Below are 18,379 nucleotides of genomic sequence, written 5' to 3'. Positions count from 1 at the left end.
TCCCCCCGCCCGCAGTTTATATTTTATAGTTTTTATTTAAATAGTTTTAGTTTTTAATTAGTGACATTGCAGTTATTTTCTGCACACTTTGAAAAAAGTCAAAATGTTTTCAATGGTAAACTTAGACTTTTCAGATAATAAAAGATATAAATGTAAAATATAAAAATATTTAAATGTATATATAAAAATATGGCATGATGAAAAAGTGAATCAGCTGATTTCTGAAGCTAAAATGCCTGAACAACTTAGCATCGGTTGGAGGCGACGGTAAGCTTTTTGTCCGCTTTCGCATTCCGTCTAGCGGAATCTGAGGTCCAGCAGCGTTAACTCTGAAAGTACCCTGATCACAAACTTGAACTATCAACATAAATGTTCTGCGGACTAAAATAATTGTGTAATCGCTGGGTAAGTTCTGAGTGTCGCGTCTGATTACGCACTCGCGTCCTATTTGTTTATTAATAAGTACTTTATAAGTACTAGTCTGTTATTATTTCTGAAAACTCTGTTTTACCAGCTGTTGCTGCACTTCACACACTCCTGCCCTCCAGCCGACTGCAGGAGTGTGTGAAGTTGCTAAAAAGAAGACATTTTTCAAAAGCAAAATACGCAAATTGCCTTAATAATGGCGTTTTTCTTGCATTTGTATAACCTGCTCAAAGTCAACACTGATAATGTAACCTGGTTAATAATAAACCTCCTCCCCCACTTTCAAATCAGCTCATCTCCTCATGGCAGAGATTTTTTATGTTGGAGTGGACGTGGGCACAGCCAGTGTGAGGGCTGCACTAGTGACCAGGGAGGGCCTGCTGAAGAGCACTGCACAGGAGCCCATCGGCATCTGGGAGCCGGAGTCTGACCACTATGTCCAGTCCTCCACTGAGATCTGGGAGAAATGCTGCACAGTTGTCAAGGTGGGATGATTTATGGTCTCAGTGTGTGTTATAAAAATATACATCCATCCCTCTATAGCAGCCGTCTGAGCACAGATACATCAACACAGACTCTCATGTGTTCATTTTAGCTATTTTTTTAGCATGGATGTTAATAGTATTTTAGCAGCTAAAGAAAAAAAAGCAGTTTCTTCATTATATATATATGTTTTAATTATTTAAAAATTCCTTCTAAAACTTATTATTTAATATTCCTACCGTCCTTACATTGTTCTCTCCTAATTGTTCCAGCATTTTCTTCACTACATCAGCAACCGTTTGTTATTTTTAGCTAACTCTTGGTAAGTCTTTCAGTCGTTTGTATTGTCGTTTGCCATATGCTAATGTTTCGCTTACTTTGCAATAAGCGAGCTAGCTATAAGCTAGTTATTTCGTCTTTTTATTCAGCACCTATTTTAGGTAAAATATAAAATATATTTACCACTGTTCTTGTGGTTTTTCTGCTAACTTTCTGCATTTAATTCCCTCCTAGTTCAAACTCAGCTGGTACAGTAGGTAGGTTTCTTATGACCAGTACATTTGCATAATTAATGAAGCTAGCACCACTGAAGAACAATGGGCTGTGAGCTCAGTTTCTTGATCATTAATATGCCAATTGTCATGACCATGAGGACCATTCACAAAGAGTTGAGGAATGGCTTTCAGTCATTGTGCAAATGTACTGTTTATAAGGCTGGGGAAACATGCAGTCAGCTGAGACTGAAAAAGTCACTTGGATGAGTGACGAAGCGTTTCTCCCACTGAAAACGCTACGTCCAGATGATTTTTGGGATTTCCTTACATAAATGATTGCGCATGCTTCAAGACATTTTACTTCAAGATATTGAACCTCCATTGTTTCCAATACACACAGCACTATAACCAGTGGTCTAGAATTAAGCTGTGTGTTGTTGTTGGACTGTAAACTAGTTTGTTTGAAATACATTGCTGAAAAGCTGTTATACAGGACCTAATCAATTTCCCTTTTATTTAGAACTCCCCTGTAAATACAGCATTACTGTATGTCTAAAGAATATAGGGCATATATTAGTATCAGATAATTTTTTGCTCCCTAAGTTGGCCCCCAAAATCCAGTATTGGTCAGGCTCTACTCTTAATGGCAGCACACACACTTTGGCAACAGCTGCCTTAAGTTAGGGGAGGTATATACTCGGCAGCTGGCATATGTGGTGGATGACTGGTCTCTGCGACAAAAAAATTAACATTACAGGGTTTTTCCTGGCTCAGAATGTGCCTGTGGGAGAAGCATGATTCATCCACATTAGGTTAAGGCAAAGAGTATGTGTTACCTTAGTTAACAGAGGTTTATGTAATGAGAAAAATGTGAGTAACTTTAACCGTACTAAAAAAAAAAAAAATTAAAAATACCTGTTAAAAATGCTGGTTGAAATCATCAGTAGTGGTAATTTCTCCTCAGTGGAAGGCAAAAACCTAATGGGCAAGGAATATTCAGGAATAAACCTGTATTAGACTCACTACATGTTGTAAACATGTTGTGCTGAAAAATCTTTTCTATGTATTGCCATTTGTACTCCCTAGGTTTCAATGTGCACTTGGTTGGGAATCTCAAGCACACATCCTGTGTGAACAGCTGTTTATTTATGAAAGGCAGAAATTGACATCATAAGCTGGTGAATGTATTCGTGCCCTCTTACGGTTGCGGGATGAGTAAATGCACGGAGGAAATGTAATTTAAAAACAACTGCGTGTATTTGTTCCAGAAAGTTACTCACGGTGTGGAGAAGAGCCAGATTAGGGGGATTGGCTTTGATGCCACCTGCTCTCTAGTGGTTTTGGACCAAAGCTTTCAGCCTGTGCCTGTCAGTCAGGAAGGTAAGCGATTTATTTTATTGCATTTTTAGTCCCCCATGGCCTGATCTGAATGCTTGGTAAGCATTGGTTATGTAAGCCCCATTTTTACTGAGCATTGATCCTTCAGGGGGAAAAAAATCACCCCCCTCCACAGTGAGGTCCAAGGTCATAGTCGGCTGCAGACTAGAAGCCTGGAGCTGGCTGTGAATCATGTTTTTGCTTATTAAGCAAGACACAAAAACATGACCCAAATTCTTTGGTCTAAGTACTGAATATATACTCTGAGAAGAAATTTATCCATGACAACAGTTTTATGTATCATGTCTTAACAGATACAATATTATATACAATATTTGCGCTCTGGTGTTTGTTCCCTTCTCCCCTACTGAACTGCTATTCCCAGGTGACCCCCAAAGGAACGTGGTGATGTGGATGGACCATCGTGCTACAGAGCAGGCTGATCGTATAACAAAAAATGGCCACAGGGTCCTGAGCAGGGTAGGAGGAGTCATGTCACCAGAGATGCAACCCCCTAAGCTGCTCTGGCTCAAAGAGGTGAGAGGTGAACAAGGTCACCACTGATCTCTGCATGTTTTATTATTGCTCTTTGTACTGGCTGTTTAGCAGATACCTGGTGGGCTTCTTTTTTGTTTGTTTTTTATTACTGTTTTAGCCTTAGCATATTTGTCATACAGTTGTTGCTTTTATTCTCACACACTTTGTCTTTCACTCATTCAGAATCTAAATGAGAGCTGCTGGAACAAAGCCAGTCACTTTTTTGATCTTCCAGACTTCTTGTCGTGGAAGGCATCCGGCTCTTTAACGAGGTGAGCTGTCGATGATGTTACAGAGACTTACACATTTATGTATGTCTAATAAAAAAGGAGGTAGGTTTGAAAAGGATCACCACTAACAGGCCTAAAAACCCTTGTATTAATTCTAACGTATTTACTGGTGTGCTGCCCCATTAAAAACAATAGTCTTGTTTCTGTTATCAATTAAAAAGAAAAGATGCAGTTGCCTAATCCTTTGTAAAATGTGTGGACAAAGTCATTGGTTTTCACAAAATACTTGTAATGTGTGCTGTTAATAAAGCATGTTTATTATCCTACAGTATTTGTAAGTGGATGCATGTTGTCCAATGATGCACAGGTCTTTATGTACTCTGGTGTGTAAGTGGACCTACTGCCCTCCAGAAGGATGGGATGCCAGCTTCTGGACAAGCATTGGACTGGACGACCTTCTGGAAAATAACTTCTCCAAAATAGGCCAGAAAATGACATTTTATACATTCAGATAGTTTAACTGATTATTTCTTATATCTTTTTCAGTTTTTGTCTCCTTTATTAAATTATAAGAATTACAAATTTTAAATAATTTTGTCATCCAGGCAGTGTGACGAGTCCTCCAGGAAGTCCACTGGGAGACGGCCTTACACAGGAGGCAGCAGCAGATTTGGGTTTGGACCCAGGAACTGCAGTTGGGGCTTCTCTCATCGATGCTCATGCTGGAGGCTTAGGTATCAGATAACGAATCACACTTACTTGAAAACGAAAGTATTTTTTTGTCATGAATAAGGCGAGATTACTCAGTTTACAGCTGCTTTCACACAGCCTGTGACTGTGGCTGTTCCATATGAAAGCTATAGTGAAAGCATGGAGGGTAATCACATAGCCAAGTCATCACACACCAGAGATGCGTAGCTGTTTTTTAATGGTGTCTTGTAATTTAGCTGTAGTTTGTGTGCTGGAATGGTGCAGACATGCTGAAGGAGCAAAAATTGCTCTATGCTGTCGTGTTGTTATGCCTATTTAAAGGTACTGAAAGGAAAATGAAGGCATAAAATATGATGTCAGTGATGCAAAGTTGATATTTTATTTGCAAAGTTGATATTTTGATATGCTACGTGGCTCTGTCAGGGTCACAATAAAAAAGAAGTTCATTCCTTAAGGAGCAAAGTTTAATACAAACATTTACTAAATAGACTTTAATATTTCATAATTTCCACTTGTGGCTGTGGCTTTTCAGTATCCTGTGTGCAAAGTTTAAACTTTAACTCCAAAACAAAGCATGTGCTAAGTTAAATCATTATTTTTGTAGGTGCATGAATGTACTAGGAAACCAATTTATATATCATAGTAATATGTATATGGACAAATGTAAATTTGGGCTTGATGGTAGTGCTATATTAGATGCTAGTTTATCCATCCATTATATTCTGCTTATTCAAAGCCATGTCACAGTAGCAGCAGGCTAAACAGGGTGCTCCAGACTGCTTTTCCAGTCCTTTCTAGGAGATCCCGGGGCATTCCCATGATGCGGCAGATATATAATCTCTACAGGAGCTTTTGGGTCTACGCTGGATTGTCCTCCCAATTGTATGTGTCAGAAAAACCTCTTAAAGGAATCTCCAAGGAGGAGGCTTCCTAACCAGATGCCTAAACCATCTAAGCTGTTTATGTTTGGCGTGGAGGAGCATTGGCTCTATTTCAAGCTCTCTCCTGATGTCTGAGCTCCTCACCCTGTCTCTAGTGCTCGCAAATAAAAGAAGTCAACATAAGTTTCCCTTGTGGTGTGGCTGGGGAAGCATTGTTGCACTTGTTTGTGAAATGTAAGCCTATTGATCAGTGCAGGGCTCGCAAAATCGCTAGCCCGACGTCCCGGGGCTAGCGATTTTTCCAGTCGGGCTACCAAAATCTATCTCTGCCCTGCCCGTCGGGCTATAGGAAGGACAAATATATGTCATTGCTTTTGCATTCTTTCAGAAATGTAGCTGGGTTATGTCATTGGCATCGGTGAGCCACTGTCACTATGTGACATATTGAAATCGCGTTTGAATTTGCACTTGTTTTTTGCTTTCACTTTGCAATCGCGCAAACTGTGTATAGAGAGCGGCAGTACTGATTGGTGAGTGACGATAATTTGCGCACCAATTCCTCTGACATCGTCTTATCAATCGTTAGCTTACTATGCGAACCTGACGAGTGAAATCTCCCACAGCAAGCTTAAACATGTGAGAGGCTGATCGCGCAGAGAATCGCTCAGCGTTATGTCAGTGCGTGTGTAAAAGCAGCAGGATATTTTAGTTCTGCTGAGCCAAATAAGACAAGTCAGGGTGAGGAAGGGACAGCCAAAGAAAAGCTTACCACAAAAACGGAAAAGTTATGAAAAATCAGACTATAAAACAAAAAGAAAGTGCAGCTTTATAGTTTCATGGACAAAAGAATTTCTGTGGCTGCAATATGACAAGCTAAATAACCAGGGGTGCATATAAGTGTCCGCAGGTGCGCATTCGCTGTCAAAATAATTAACGCGCACAAGAGAAGAAGTTGCAACGCGTGTTTGTGTACATAAGATTTTCTGGAGGAGGACAGACATTTGTTTAGAACTCTTAAAGATGTCGAAGAAGCTCCTTTAAGCAATTACTTTGGTGTTCCTCCACCTCCAAAGAAATGTCAGAAGGACTCCGAACCACAAAAGAAGCGCGTACTCTCGGAAAAGTGGTTGCAGGAGGTGAGCTGGCTTCAAACAAATGATGAACGCATAGAAATGTGGTGCAGAATATGCCGTGAAAATCCCACTCTAGCGGACAAAAACAGTGCCTTTTATACAAAGCAAACGCGCATTGCAACTTCTTATCTGGTGCGCGTCTTTTATTTTGACAGCGAATGCGCACATGCGGACCACTTATGTGCACCCGTGTAAATAACATAATGTTCTGCCGGGTGTGTTGTTGGTTTCCCTCGATTTCTGAGTCGACAAGCGCCTTTGTTACTGGGACCAGTAATTTTAAGAAAGGCCCCCATTAGAACCCATGAGAAATGCAAGAAATGCATTATTGCTCAGTCTGCAAATAACATACTAAAAATCAACCTGAAAAATCTGTTTAGAACAGCGTACTGTGTTGCAAAGAGTGAACTACCATTGGCAAAATTTAGCAGTCTTTGCAAACTTCAAAAAGCAAATGTCCTAGATCTTGGTTCCACTTACCTCTTACCCGTGACTTCAGTGGAAATTTCAAATTCAGGATCTGACACAGACTGATTCATGTTCTGCACAGTTCTTACAAGTGCATAGAAATTTCTGTTCAATTAGATCCAAGTATTTGAGTTGATGATTGTAATTTTTATACAATGTTGTAATTTGTGTTTCAACTATTTTAAAATTAATGTTTTGTTTCCGTTACAATATTATACATTAAATTTAATATTGTAACGGAAACAAAACAGGAAACAAAACATAAAAAATTGCTCCCTTTTTATTCGGCTACTTAAATTTATTTTGGGCTACCAAAAACTGCAGAGTCCCTGCCCGAAGGGCTACCAGGGATTTTGAAATTTTGCGAGCCCTGCAGTGGATGACCTGCCACAAGTTAAAGCGCTAATTATCAGGATAGTGTGATCCTCACTGAAAAGGGAAAACAACCTGCTTGACCAGCCGACAACTTCAATTCAATTCAATTCAATTCAGTTCAATTCAATTCAATTTTATTTATATAGCGCCAAATCACAACAAAAGTCGCCTCAAGGCGCTTTATATTGTACAATAGATCGCACAATAACAAATACAGAGAAAAACCCAACAATCATATGACCCCTATGAGCAAGCACTTTGGCGACAGTGGGAAGGAAAACTCCCTTTAACAGGAAGAAACCTCCGGCAGAACCAGGCTCAGGGAGGGCGGGGCCATCTGCTGCGACCGGTTGGGGTGAAGAAGGAAAACAGGATGAAAGACATGCTGTGGAAGAGAGACAGAGATTAATAACAGATATGATTCGATGCAGAGAGGTCTATTAACACATAGTGAGTGGCTGGAAAGGAAAACTCAATGCATCATGGGAATCCCCGGCACCACACGTCTATTGCAGCATAACTAAGGGAGGATTCAGGGTCACCTGGTCCAGCCCTAACTATATGCTTTAGAAAAAGGAAAGTTTTAAGCCTAATCTTGAAAGTAGAGATAGTGTCTGTCTCCCGAATCCAAACTGGAAGCTGGTTCCACAGAAGAGGGGCCCCAAAACTGAAGGCTCTCCCTCCCATTCTACTTTTAAATACTCTAGGAACAACAAGTAGGCCTGCAGAGCGAGAGCGAAGTGCTCTAATGGGGTGATATGGTACTACAAGGTCATTAAGATAAGATGGGGCCTGATTATTTAAGACCTTGTATGTGAGGAGCAGGATTTTGAATTCAATTCTGGATTTAACAGGAAGCCAATGAAGGGAAGCCAAAACAGGAGAAATATGTTCTCTCTTTCTAGTCCCTGTCAGTACTCTTGCTGCAGCATTTTGATTTGCTGAAGACTTTTCAGGGAGTTTTTAGGACATCCTGATAATAAAGAATTACAGTAGTCCAGCCTGGAAGTAATAAATGCATGAACTAGTTTTTCAGCATCACTCTGAGACAGGATATTTCTAATTTTAGAGATGTTGCGCAAATGGAAGAAAGCAGTCTTACATATTTGTTTAATATGTGCGTTAAAGGACATGTCCTGGTCAAAAATGACTCCAAGGTTCCTCACAGTGTTACTGGAGGCCAAGGTAATGCCATCCAGAGTAAGAATCTGCTTAGATACCGTATTTCTAAGATTTTCAGGGCCGAGTACAATAACCTCAGTTTTATCTGAATTAAGAAGCAGAAAGTTAGCAGCCATCCAGGTCTTTATGTCTTTAAGACATTCCTGCAGTTTAACTAATTGGTGTGTGTTACCTGGCTTCATGGATAGATAGAGCTGCGTGTCATCTGCATAGCAGTGAAAATTTATGCTATGTCTTCTAATGATGCTGCCTAGGGAAGCATGTATAATGTAAATAGAATTGGTCCCAGCACTGAACCCTGTGGAACACCATAATTGACCTTAGTGGGTGAAGAGGACTCTCCATTTACTTGAACAAATTGGAGTCTATTAGATAGATATGATACAAACCACTGCAGCGCAGTACCTGTAATACCTACAGCATGTTCTAATCGCTCTAATAGGATATTATGATCAACAGTATCGAACGCAGCACTGAGGTCTAGCAGGACAAGCACAGAGATGAGTCCACTGTCAGAGGCCATAAGAAGATCATTTGTAACCTTCACTAAAGCTGTTTCTGTGCTGTGATGAGCTCTGAAACCTGACTGAAACTCTTCAAATAAGCCATTCCTCTGCAGATGATCTGTTAGCTGTTTGACAACTACTCTTTCAAGGATTTTTGATATAAAAGGAAGGTTGGAGATTGGCCTATAATTAGCTAAGACAGCTGGGTCTAGAGATGGCTTTTTGAGTAAAGGTTTAACTACAGCCAGCTTGAAGGCCTGTGGTACATAGCCGATTATTAGAGAGAGGTTGATCATATTTAAGATCAAGAATTAATTAATGGCAGGACTTCTTTGAGCAGTTTTGTAGGAATGGGGTCTAAAAGACACGTTGATGGTTTGGAGGAATTAATTATTGAAGTTAACTCAGAAAGATCAATTGGAGAAAAGAGTCTAACTTAACATCGATGGTACTAAAAGTAGCTGTAGATAATATTACATCTGTGGGATGATTATTGGTAATTTTTTCTCTAATGATAAAAATTTTATTTGTGAAGAAGTTCATGAAGTCATTACTAGTTAACGTTAAAGGGATTGTTGGCTCAGTAGAGCTCTGACTGTTTGTCAGCCTGGCTACAGTGCTGAAGAGAAACCTGGGGTTGTTCTTATTTTCTTCAATCAGTGACGAATAGTAAGATGTTCTGGCTTTGCGGAGGGCTTTCTTATAAAGCAGCAAACTATTTCTCCAGGCTAAATGATGATCCTCTAAATTTGTGACACGCCATTTCCTCTCCAGCTTACGAGTTATCTGCTTTAGGCTACGTGTTTGAGAATTTGTGACTGTGCATGGCGCTGCTTAGTTACCAAAAGAAAGAAAATACCTTTTTTGGTTTTATGAATTAGCTGGAAGAAGGAAGTGAGAAGGGAGATAATAGATGGATGATGTGATAATATTTCAACAACTATAGTTTACCACATGAGGATTAGGTGCCTAGCATATGTTAGACATTCCCAGCTTTAATATTTTGGGAAATAAACTGAATAACAAACCTGCCTGAGATGTTAGTTAATTTCTGACCAGTGTCAGGGCAGCAGCAGAACTTCCTCAGGTTCAGAAATCCTCACCATCTGGATCTGTTCTGTGAGTTGAACTCGTCGTGAACTCTTGCTTCTGACCCTCGACCGTGACCTCTGCCAATCACACATTGCTGCATCAGTGAGAGGTTACAGCACTCTGCACCATTAGTTTCTGTTCATGTCACAGTGATGGAGACTGGCCTCCCACCTTAAACTCAAACCAGCTTGATAAACATTATTCCAGCAGTTAGCGTCACTGGTGAATCCCATGAAGAGGTTGGAGCACAATTTCATTCATGTGGATTTAAAGCTCTAGCAGCATCTTTCACACTTTGTGTTAGATGACTGCAAAAAAACAACTTAATTATTACAATGTATCTTTTCCCCTGCATAAAATAAAGAATGTTAAATAAAGCAACATTAACCTCCTCCTTCCAGGTGTGATCGGTGCTGATGTGAAAGGTTTTCATTTGCCCTGTGAGGGTCAGCCGATCACTGCACGCATGGCGCTGATCTGTGGAACGTCAACTTGTCACATGGCGGTCAGTAGTTCACAGCTGCTGTTCACCTGATTGGTGTAAAATTACCGTACTAGTGTACTACTGTACTGTTCACCAGTGGCCTTTGTGATTCTGTGTATGTTCCTGTGACTATCTCCTGATGACTAATAAAAACGTCTTCTGATGATTAATCGTGTACTCACCGCCTTCATTTCCTAGGTGCACATTCTGTCTTAAGTAGTCTGATAAGATATCTTTCTAAAAGCCACTCTGTCTATATTACTTGTTTATACTTATGTGAGCATTGTTTAAAAATTGTTTATAGACATAAATTATCCTGTCTGCACAGGCCAACTGCAGTAACTCTGAGATGAGAAGCAAACAGCACGCATATCCTGTTAGTTAGGCGGTTTCAATTTTCATTTATAAAATATTTACCTCCAACTAAAACTAACTAAAAGATTTCCTGTGCCGTCAGATCAGTGAGCAGCCACTGTTTGTGCCAGGAGTGTGGGGGCCCTACCTATCTGCCATGGTGCCTGGACTGTGGCTCAACGAGGGAGGGCAGAGTGTGACAGGAAGGCTGGTCAGTCTACTCATATTTTTCTTTATCTTTTTCATTAATATTTAAATTATTTTACAGATCCTCTTTATGCTTCATACTAACAGAAAACATGGAGACAAATCCACTTATTTTTTCCTCCCCTTTCACATTTGAACTGCTGGTTTGACAAAAGGAGCCAATGCTTTGGGATGTTTATCGATTCAGTTTTGACATTATTAGTTGACGCCAGGTGGTCACCAGTCATTTGTGATGCTTTTCAGTTTAAATGTATTGCCTCTTTCCTCCCTCAGATTGACCACATGGTGAAAGGTCACACTGCATATACCCAGCTCCAGGAACAGGTTCAGCAGAGGTCAGCTGATGCTTTTAATACTGCAGTTCCCAACAATGCTTTTGCACATCTGTGATCCTCATCAGCTGGACTAGAATAATGTCAAGTATGCTTTAGGAAGATTAGAAGCTCAGTAATGTTGTGCTTTCAGTGCAACTCAACTGTTCTCTGGAGGAATAGGAAGTTAAATTTTTTGATATACGGTACTTCACGTTTGCTGAAGATTGAATATAGATTCCATGCTCACCAACCACCATGGCATTAATATAGGTAATATCAGCTGTCATTTTAAGTGGCCTGGCAACAGTGTTTTTAATTTCCTAGGCTTCCTTTTGCTGGCGAGAATATCTACAGCTACTTGAACAACCATTTGAGTTCGATGGCCAACTCCTGCTCTGCTGTCGATCTGCTGGGGTCCAGTCTTCACGTGTGGCCGGACTTCCATGGAAACAGGTCGCCCCTGGCTGACCCAACTTTGAAGGGCATGGTAAAGGCTATGACTTAAAAGATACATATATATATATATATATATATATATATATATATATATTTATTATTTAAAAATCTAAAAAGGGGGGGATCTTGTAATAGAATCAAGTTTGTTTTATTTCATCACGTTATAATGAATTTCCTGAAGGATATGTGTAGACTGACGTTTTGTTGGATGTGTGAGTATCAGATTTTAAGTTAGGGTATGCCTGCTTTGAACGTTTCTTCCTTTTTGTGCACTTGGGGTTTTCTTAATCTTTTCTTAATGTTCTCTTATGCACGTGAAAGTCCGTGTTTCAAAGATCCATGCTCTACAGAATGATTATGAATGAATTTCACAATTATTCCACATATATGTGTGAGGCTTTTAGAACCAGCAACATATATGCAGCTCTGACTGGCCGCTTTCCAGTTTTTGTACTTTGTTCATTTGTCACACATTTAAAAGGTTTAATCAAAGCTAATACATACATTTCATTGTAAAATGAGGGCAAATGATTAAAGTCAGACGTTACTTATGTTACATTTGGAGGTCTTCATTTTTTTTCTCCATATCCTGGAGCTTCTGCTGCATCTCTTGGTGTATTGTCTCCATGCTTTGGAGTTGGCACTGCATTTCTCTGTGGTTCTCCTCCACTTGAGTTTTCTCCTCTTGCATTTGTTTAACCTTTTTCTCCAGGTGTTGTTTTTCTTTGATGCATTTTTCAAATGCTCTTCGGAGTTTTGTTCAGTTCAGTTCAGTTCATTTACAAACATCAAACATGTACATTCACCATCATTACAAAATATCATTTCATTCTTTTGTTTGAAAAGGAGTAGGCAGAAGTATACACTTATTTGGCCCTACCCCCTCAAGTTTGACCTCTCATTCATTTAATTTTCTTTCAGTCTTAAATTAAAGAAACAACAAATGAAGCCAAAGCAAAACAAAACAACCCCAAAAAAAACCAAACCCCACCACAGTATAGTTTCTTTCATATAAATAAAGACAGAATGTGTAAATTTGCAGATTCACAAATTATGAAACAAACAAACTAAAACACCATTACCAGCAACATTACCGTCCTGGGTTAACCCACTTTTCTTCATTCTTATATTTGTTTAAAATTTGTTTTTTATATTTTATTTTAAACTGGTTTATGTTGTTACTTTCTTTTATTTCTTCTGTTAGACTGTTCCATAATTTAACTCCTGCAATTGAGATAGGCGTACGTCTTAAAGTTGTTCTAGCACTTTGAATTTTTTAATTCCATTTCCCTCTTAAGTTTTACCCCCCTTCTCTTTCTATAAACAATTTACAGATTTCTTTTGGAAGCATTTTATTTCTTGCTCTGTATATTATTTGCGCTGTTTTAAACTTCACCAAGTCTTGGAATTTTATAGCTTGCATTTTGATAAAGAGTGCATTTGTATGGTCCCTGTACCCCGCATTATTTATTAATCTAATGGCCCTTTTCTGTATTATAGTTATTGTTTGTGTATTACTTCTCTATGCGTTTCCCCAGACCTCTACACAGTAGCTCATATATGGCAGTAGTAAAGCACAGTATAATATGTGCAGTGCTTTCTGATCCAAGATTTGCTTTGTTTTCCCCGGGACGGCAATGCCCCGTGCCAGTTTCCCCCGTACATAAGTAATGTATGGTTTCCAACAGACCTTATGGTCAATGATCACACCAACAAATTTTATTTCAATTACTCTTTCTAAGTATACATTATCAATACGTATTTCCACTTTGACATATCAAAGTATCTCCTGAAATATGGTCCATCAGCATTAAAACTCAGCACATGGGGAAATAGTTAATTTAACTTGAACTTATTTAACTTTGCAAAACCACAGATTGTGTTTTCTAGAGTGCTGGTTTGGTACAGAGAAAGCAAATTAGATAAGATCCTAATGACTGATTTGATTTTGTAAATCACAGCAAGTCGGTTAAAACCTGTGCCCTGACCTTATTTGTGGAACTCCCCACAGGACTGAATAGGTTCAGGTTGGCAGTTTTATACGATCTGTTTCTGATAATATAACAATGACCTATGAACATATCTTTTGCTCTCAATATAGACAGAAATTCACATTTAACTCATGCATTTGTGCTCAGCAGCCTTTCTGTTCTCTTCCAGTCCCCTCGAGTTCAAGACTGATAGGAACGTGTTGACAATCTGTCTGCATCGATAAACTGGACAACAATTATTTGCGCACCTTTTCATAATGTCTCTGAGAGTGATTATAAGTGTGTCTTTTTTTGTTGAGCCAGTATAATTTAGATTCACCAACTAACATTGTCTCAGGATAATGGTGCATGAGTTGAGTTATCTTGTTTCTACTATTGCGTGCAACAATATCAATATTTGCTGTCCCTATATCAATACTCAAAATATTACGATACTATGCTCTATCAGTTTTCCCCCCCTACGCCTAGCAGCTATGAAGGCCAGCCGAACCAGCTAACTTCAAAAGCAACACAGTTAGGTTGAGGTAAATTTCCCATTGCACGATTAAATGTCATCAATTTAGTTTGTTATTCTTATTGGCTTACTTAGCTTATGGTCCCTCACTAATCATATAAAAAAGAAACTGTTTTTATTTGTGAGTTTAACTTGTTTGAACTTGTGAAGTTCTTTGATGGATTGAAAGTTTCCAATCCAAATGGATATTTGGTTATCCATGTTTTGTTTTGGGGTGGAATGGAATATGAAAACTTCTGTTTTTAATAAATCACCAAATACTGGATGACAGCCCTGCTTTCACAAAATCTTAGACGGTGATCATACCCTTGCTGGTATTTTTGTGTCATAACTGTTTTGCAGGTAGTTGGACTCTCTTTGTCCCAGACCTTGGATGACTTGGCCCTTCTCTACCTGGCCACCATGCAAGCCCTCGCTGTGAGTCTGATGGCGTTTTGTGTTTCAAATGACTTCCTCTCTCTCAGACTGATACCCTAGCACCTTTAAGTACAAAGGAGGTTGTATTTGCTTTCTTGTAACTTTATTCCTGTTGTGTGTCCTCCTCTGGTTTCAGCTCGGTACACTTCATATTCTGGAGGCCATGAAAGAAGCAGGACATGAAATCAGAACCCTCTTCCTGTGTGGTGGATTGAGCAAAAACAACCTGTTTGTACAGATTCATGCTAATGCTACAGGTAGGAAATACCAATAACATGGTTATATGTATAATTTGAAACACAGTAGCACAGTATGTACATTTATGATTTATTGAGAGTAAGAAAGAATGTTTGTATTAGTATTTCAATAACTTAACCACAAAATAAAGATTAAGAAGAAAAGTTTAATTCTGTGCAGCTTCCAGTAGCTGACTTAGAAGTTTAAAGAGTCCCCCAAAGTCTTTTTTAATGACACTGCACAACAAGACAGAAGAAGTTCCTCCTAGGATGGACCTACATGTAACTGAAGTGTGCACAGACTAAAAAACAATATAGTAAATTTGGAATAAAGACAATCAACAACAAGAAATAATTAATATATAGTAGGAATATGATACAGGAAGACGTTGAAGAACATTCAGGCAGAGAGGACCTGGAGAGAGGAAAAGGTAAAATAAGTTCTGTGATAGCTTTAGCCTATTCCATGTCTTCAATCTCATTTTCAGGATTGCCTGTAGTGTTGCCAGACCAAACTGAAGCTGTGCTAGTGGGAGCAGCAGTGCTGGGAGCATGTGCATCAAGACACTACAGCTCTATACAGGTAGAGTGAAGTTACAATACACACCAGTCAAACAACATCTGAGGGATTTGGCAGGAAATGCTTTTGAGACTTAATTAACTTAATTAAGCACTCATTAGATATAATATCTGAAGAAGAGCATCTCTGAATGGGCAACATGTTAAACATTGAAGCAGATGAGCTACAGCAGCAGAAGACCACACCGGGTGCCACTCTGTCAGATAAGAACAGGAAACTGTTCTGATGTGACATTAAGGTTCATAAAGAACATGAAAGCATAAATCCAACTGCCTTTTATCAACAGTTCAGTCTGGTGTTGATGGTGTAAAGGTGTGGGCGATATTTTTTGGCACACTTTGGGTTGCTAGTACCAAATGACCATCGGTCAAACAAACACCTGCAAAATCACGAAACTGGAAGTTTTTTCTGATATGTCACAACACCAACACAATAACGTGTTTTATGAAGTATCCCGGTGGAAATGCACTGAAACACTGTCGGCTGTCACAGTGGAAATTTGGATTTGCTCTTTTGTACAAGTAGAGATGGAGGTGCATAGTGTTTTACTCCAGTCTGCACTTTGATTTTAAGAGCTGGCTTCCCAAAATACATTCAGCGATTGTAGGGTAAGTTGTTCATTTTAACAGTTTTTCTGTTTAACAGAGTTAGATAAGGATTAGAATCTGTGACTGGCTTTTTAAAATAATTTAATAATATTAAATTTTCACGGCACTGGGTCTGCTGACCCAGTGTTTGTGTTTTTGGTTTAAGCTATACTCTTTGAATTATGGTTTTCTGTTTGTATTATATTTATAGTTCCTGGTTTTTAGGTTTCTTTATGTCTTCCCTGTGTCCCACGTCTTGTTACTTTTGTCTCTCTGCTTCATGTTCCCGCTGTTTCAGAGTCTGCCATGTTTCTATGTCTCAGTGTCAAGTCCACGTTTCTGTGTTATGCTTCCTGTTTACTTTTACTTTGACAGTCTGTGTCCTTGGTTAATGTATTCTGCTTTGCTTCCTTTGTCTCATTATATCTGATTTGTCCCACTTGTGTTCCCACCTGTTCCCCATCATTGTCTTGCCTTCGCATTTAAGCCCTGTGTTTCCCTTTGCCCTTCGTTGCATCGTAACCTCACTGTGCTGTGTTTCTCCCTTCGCGTTCCTGATGAAATTCTAGTTCTCAGTTTGTGTTTCGTATTTACTAGTTTCCAGTTTCTATTTTATATGTTCAAAGTTTTGGTTTGTTTCTTTGGAAGTTTATTTCTATGGAAAAGTCTTCCCAGCAATAAAAGCTGCTGCTTTACGTTTCATTCTGTGTCCTACGTTTGGCTCCTACATCCTGCCTGCCACGGCACAGACCTTGACATACATACATTTCAGTCAAAGAGGACACGTTTGATGAAGTGGTTGCATTTGAAGAACATATAAGTAATCCCATGTTTCTGAAACTTGGCTTTAAAGGGATGTTTATGATTTTTAAAAAGCAGAAACATCCTAAAAATTAATTTCTTTTATGCTTTGAACCACTTCATTATAAATACAATATGGATAGCATTTTTTAAAGAGACTGCCCCTGCCACTTAAATGTAAACTGCATATATCCCAGTTTATTTCGTAAAAGCCAACATCTTTTTTTGTCAGCATCATAGAAGACTGTGTTGTACAGCTGTTTTTAGCAGTTGAGCAGTACTTATAAACTAAATACGAAATAGATGGAGTGTCTCTTTAATCCAGGTCAACTTGGTATTTTAATGTTTAGTTTACAGTTTACAGTCTGCAGCAGTTTGCAGTTCTTATCATTAAATGCTGTAGTGTCGTGGAAACACAGCAGAGGTCAAACATGACACAGGTTATGTCATACATAATCACTGACTCACTACCTGCATCTGCTGGGCGGAAACAAACTACATAATAAGGAATCCACTGTACTGGCTTTTGTTACAGAGAGGTATGGATTCATCTTGTGTCAGGTCAACTCATCATCTCTTTGTGTCTCAGCAACACAACTCTGAGCAGCCTCAAAGGCAGACAGACTAAAAATACGATGCTGCTATTTGGACGAGGATGCACCTGTCAACCCATTTACGAACATAGACACAGCAGGCAGTTATGTTGTCTGAGCCTCCGAGCTGCAAACCGTCAGCTGCATGGATTTTGTAGGTTTAGACAGCAGAGGGGCCTTGCACTGCATTAATTATAAACTCCGCCACAGCAGCAGGCTGCTGCTCTTACTATAACTGGGTCATGGCTGACATGAAGCTGAATGAGTGTGCTATCATTTATTGAACGAAATTCATGTGTGCGTCTTGTGTTTCAGGAGGCCATGGAAAAAATGGCTAAAGTGGGGAAAGTCGTCCAGCCTGACAGGGAAGTCCAGAGGTGAGGAATTCAGCAACGGAAAGGAAGCGCTTGACTCTGATGCCTTCTTTGTGTTTAATAATTGATATAGTTATGGGATATTTCAGGAATGAAATCTGAAATATTCAGCGGGCATCAAATTTATCTCATGATTTTCTTTATTCCGTCCTTTTTTTCAGCTTCTATGAAAGGAAGTACAAGGTGTTCCTGCGACTGCTCGCCCACCAGAGGGAGTGCCAGGCCCTCATGAGCCAGAGATGACAGTGCTGGTGGGAGGTGTCTGAGATGAAGCTCGCTCTCTGTGACGCAACAGTGATGACAAATCAAGAATGAGACGTCTTAACCTTGCTGCTTTTTTCAGTATAAATAATGTTTTTTAATTCTATTATGGGGGTTTAACATTCTCATGTGATACTATGTCATATATGCAGGACTTATCAGATGACATATGGCATCAGATCTCTGTGTAAAACTATGTGTTTCAAATTGAGGCTGAATGGGACAAGTGGCAGTTAAAGTCAAATATCATGGAGTGTTATCTTCTAATGCATTCCTAATAAATATTTCAAATGAACACTCCTGTCTCTGTCACTC

At 39.3% G+C, this 18,379-nt stretch overlaps 1 protein-coding gene across 1 annotated transcript; it reads left to right on the top strand.

The window, feature by feature from the left end:
* Positions 1 to 300: 300 nt before the first annotated feature.
* fggy (FGGY carbohydrate kinase domain containing) lies at positions 301 to 18,359 on the top strand. Its single transcript, XM_031732950.2, has 16 exons — positions 301 to 405; positions 718 to 911; positions 2,672 to 2,783; positions 3,166 to 3,317; positions 3,501 to 3,589; positions 3,915 to 4,030; positions 4,153 to 4,281; positions 10,297 to 10,400; positions 10,837 to 10,944; positions 11,214 to 11,275; positions 11,579 to 11,741; positions 14,558 to 14,632; positions 14,769 to 14,889; positions 15,357 to 15,451; positions 17,745 to 17,806; positions 17,965 to 18,359. Exons 2-16 carry the CDS (start codon positions 729 to 731, stop codon positions 18,044 to 18,046), a joined length of 1,653 nt encoding a protein of 550 aa, XP_031588810.1. The 5' UTR covers positions 301 to 405; positions 718 to 728; the 3' UTR covers positions 18,047 to 18,359.
* Positions 18,360 to 18,379: the final 20 nt, after the last annotated feature.

Source organism: Oreochromis aureus, linkage group 18, assembly GCF_013358895.1.
Source record: "Oreochromis aureus strain Israel breed Guangdong linkage group 18, ZZ_aureus, whole genome shotgun sequence".
Lineage (NCBI taxonomy): Eukaryota > Metazoa > Chordata > Actinopteri > Cichliformes > Cichlidae > Oreochromis > Oreochromis aureus.
Note: the sequence above shows the minus strand (reverse complement) of the source record. Positions and strands in the feature narration are given on the sequence as shown.

What these genes read in the sequence shown, in the direction of transcription:
- fggy (XM_031732950.2), top strand. Translation starts at nt 729, where the DNA reads ATGGCAGAGATTTTTTATGTTGGAGTGGACGTGGGCACAGCCAGTGTG. An exon ending in TGCTCATGCTGGAGGCTTAG is followed by an intron (nt 4,282 to 10,296) that starts GTATCAGATAAC and finishes TCCTCCTTCCAG; the next exon opens with GTGTGATCGGTGCTGATGTG. An exon ending in GATTCATGCTAATGCTACAG is followed by an intron (nt 14,890 to 15,356) that starts GTAGGAAATACC and finishes TCTCATTTTCAG; the next exon opens with GATTGCCTGTAGTGTTGCCA.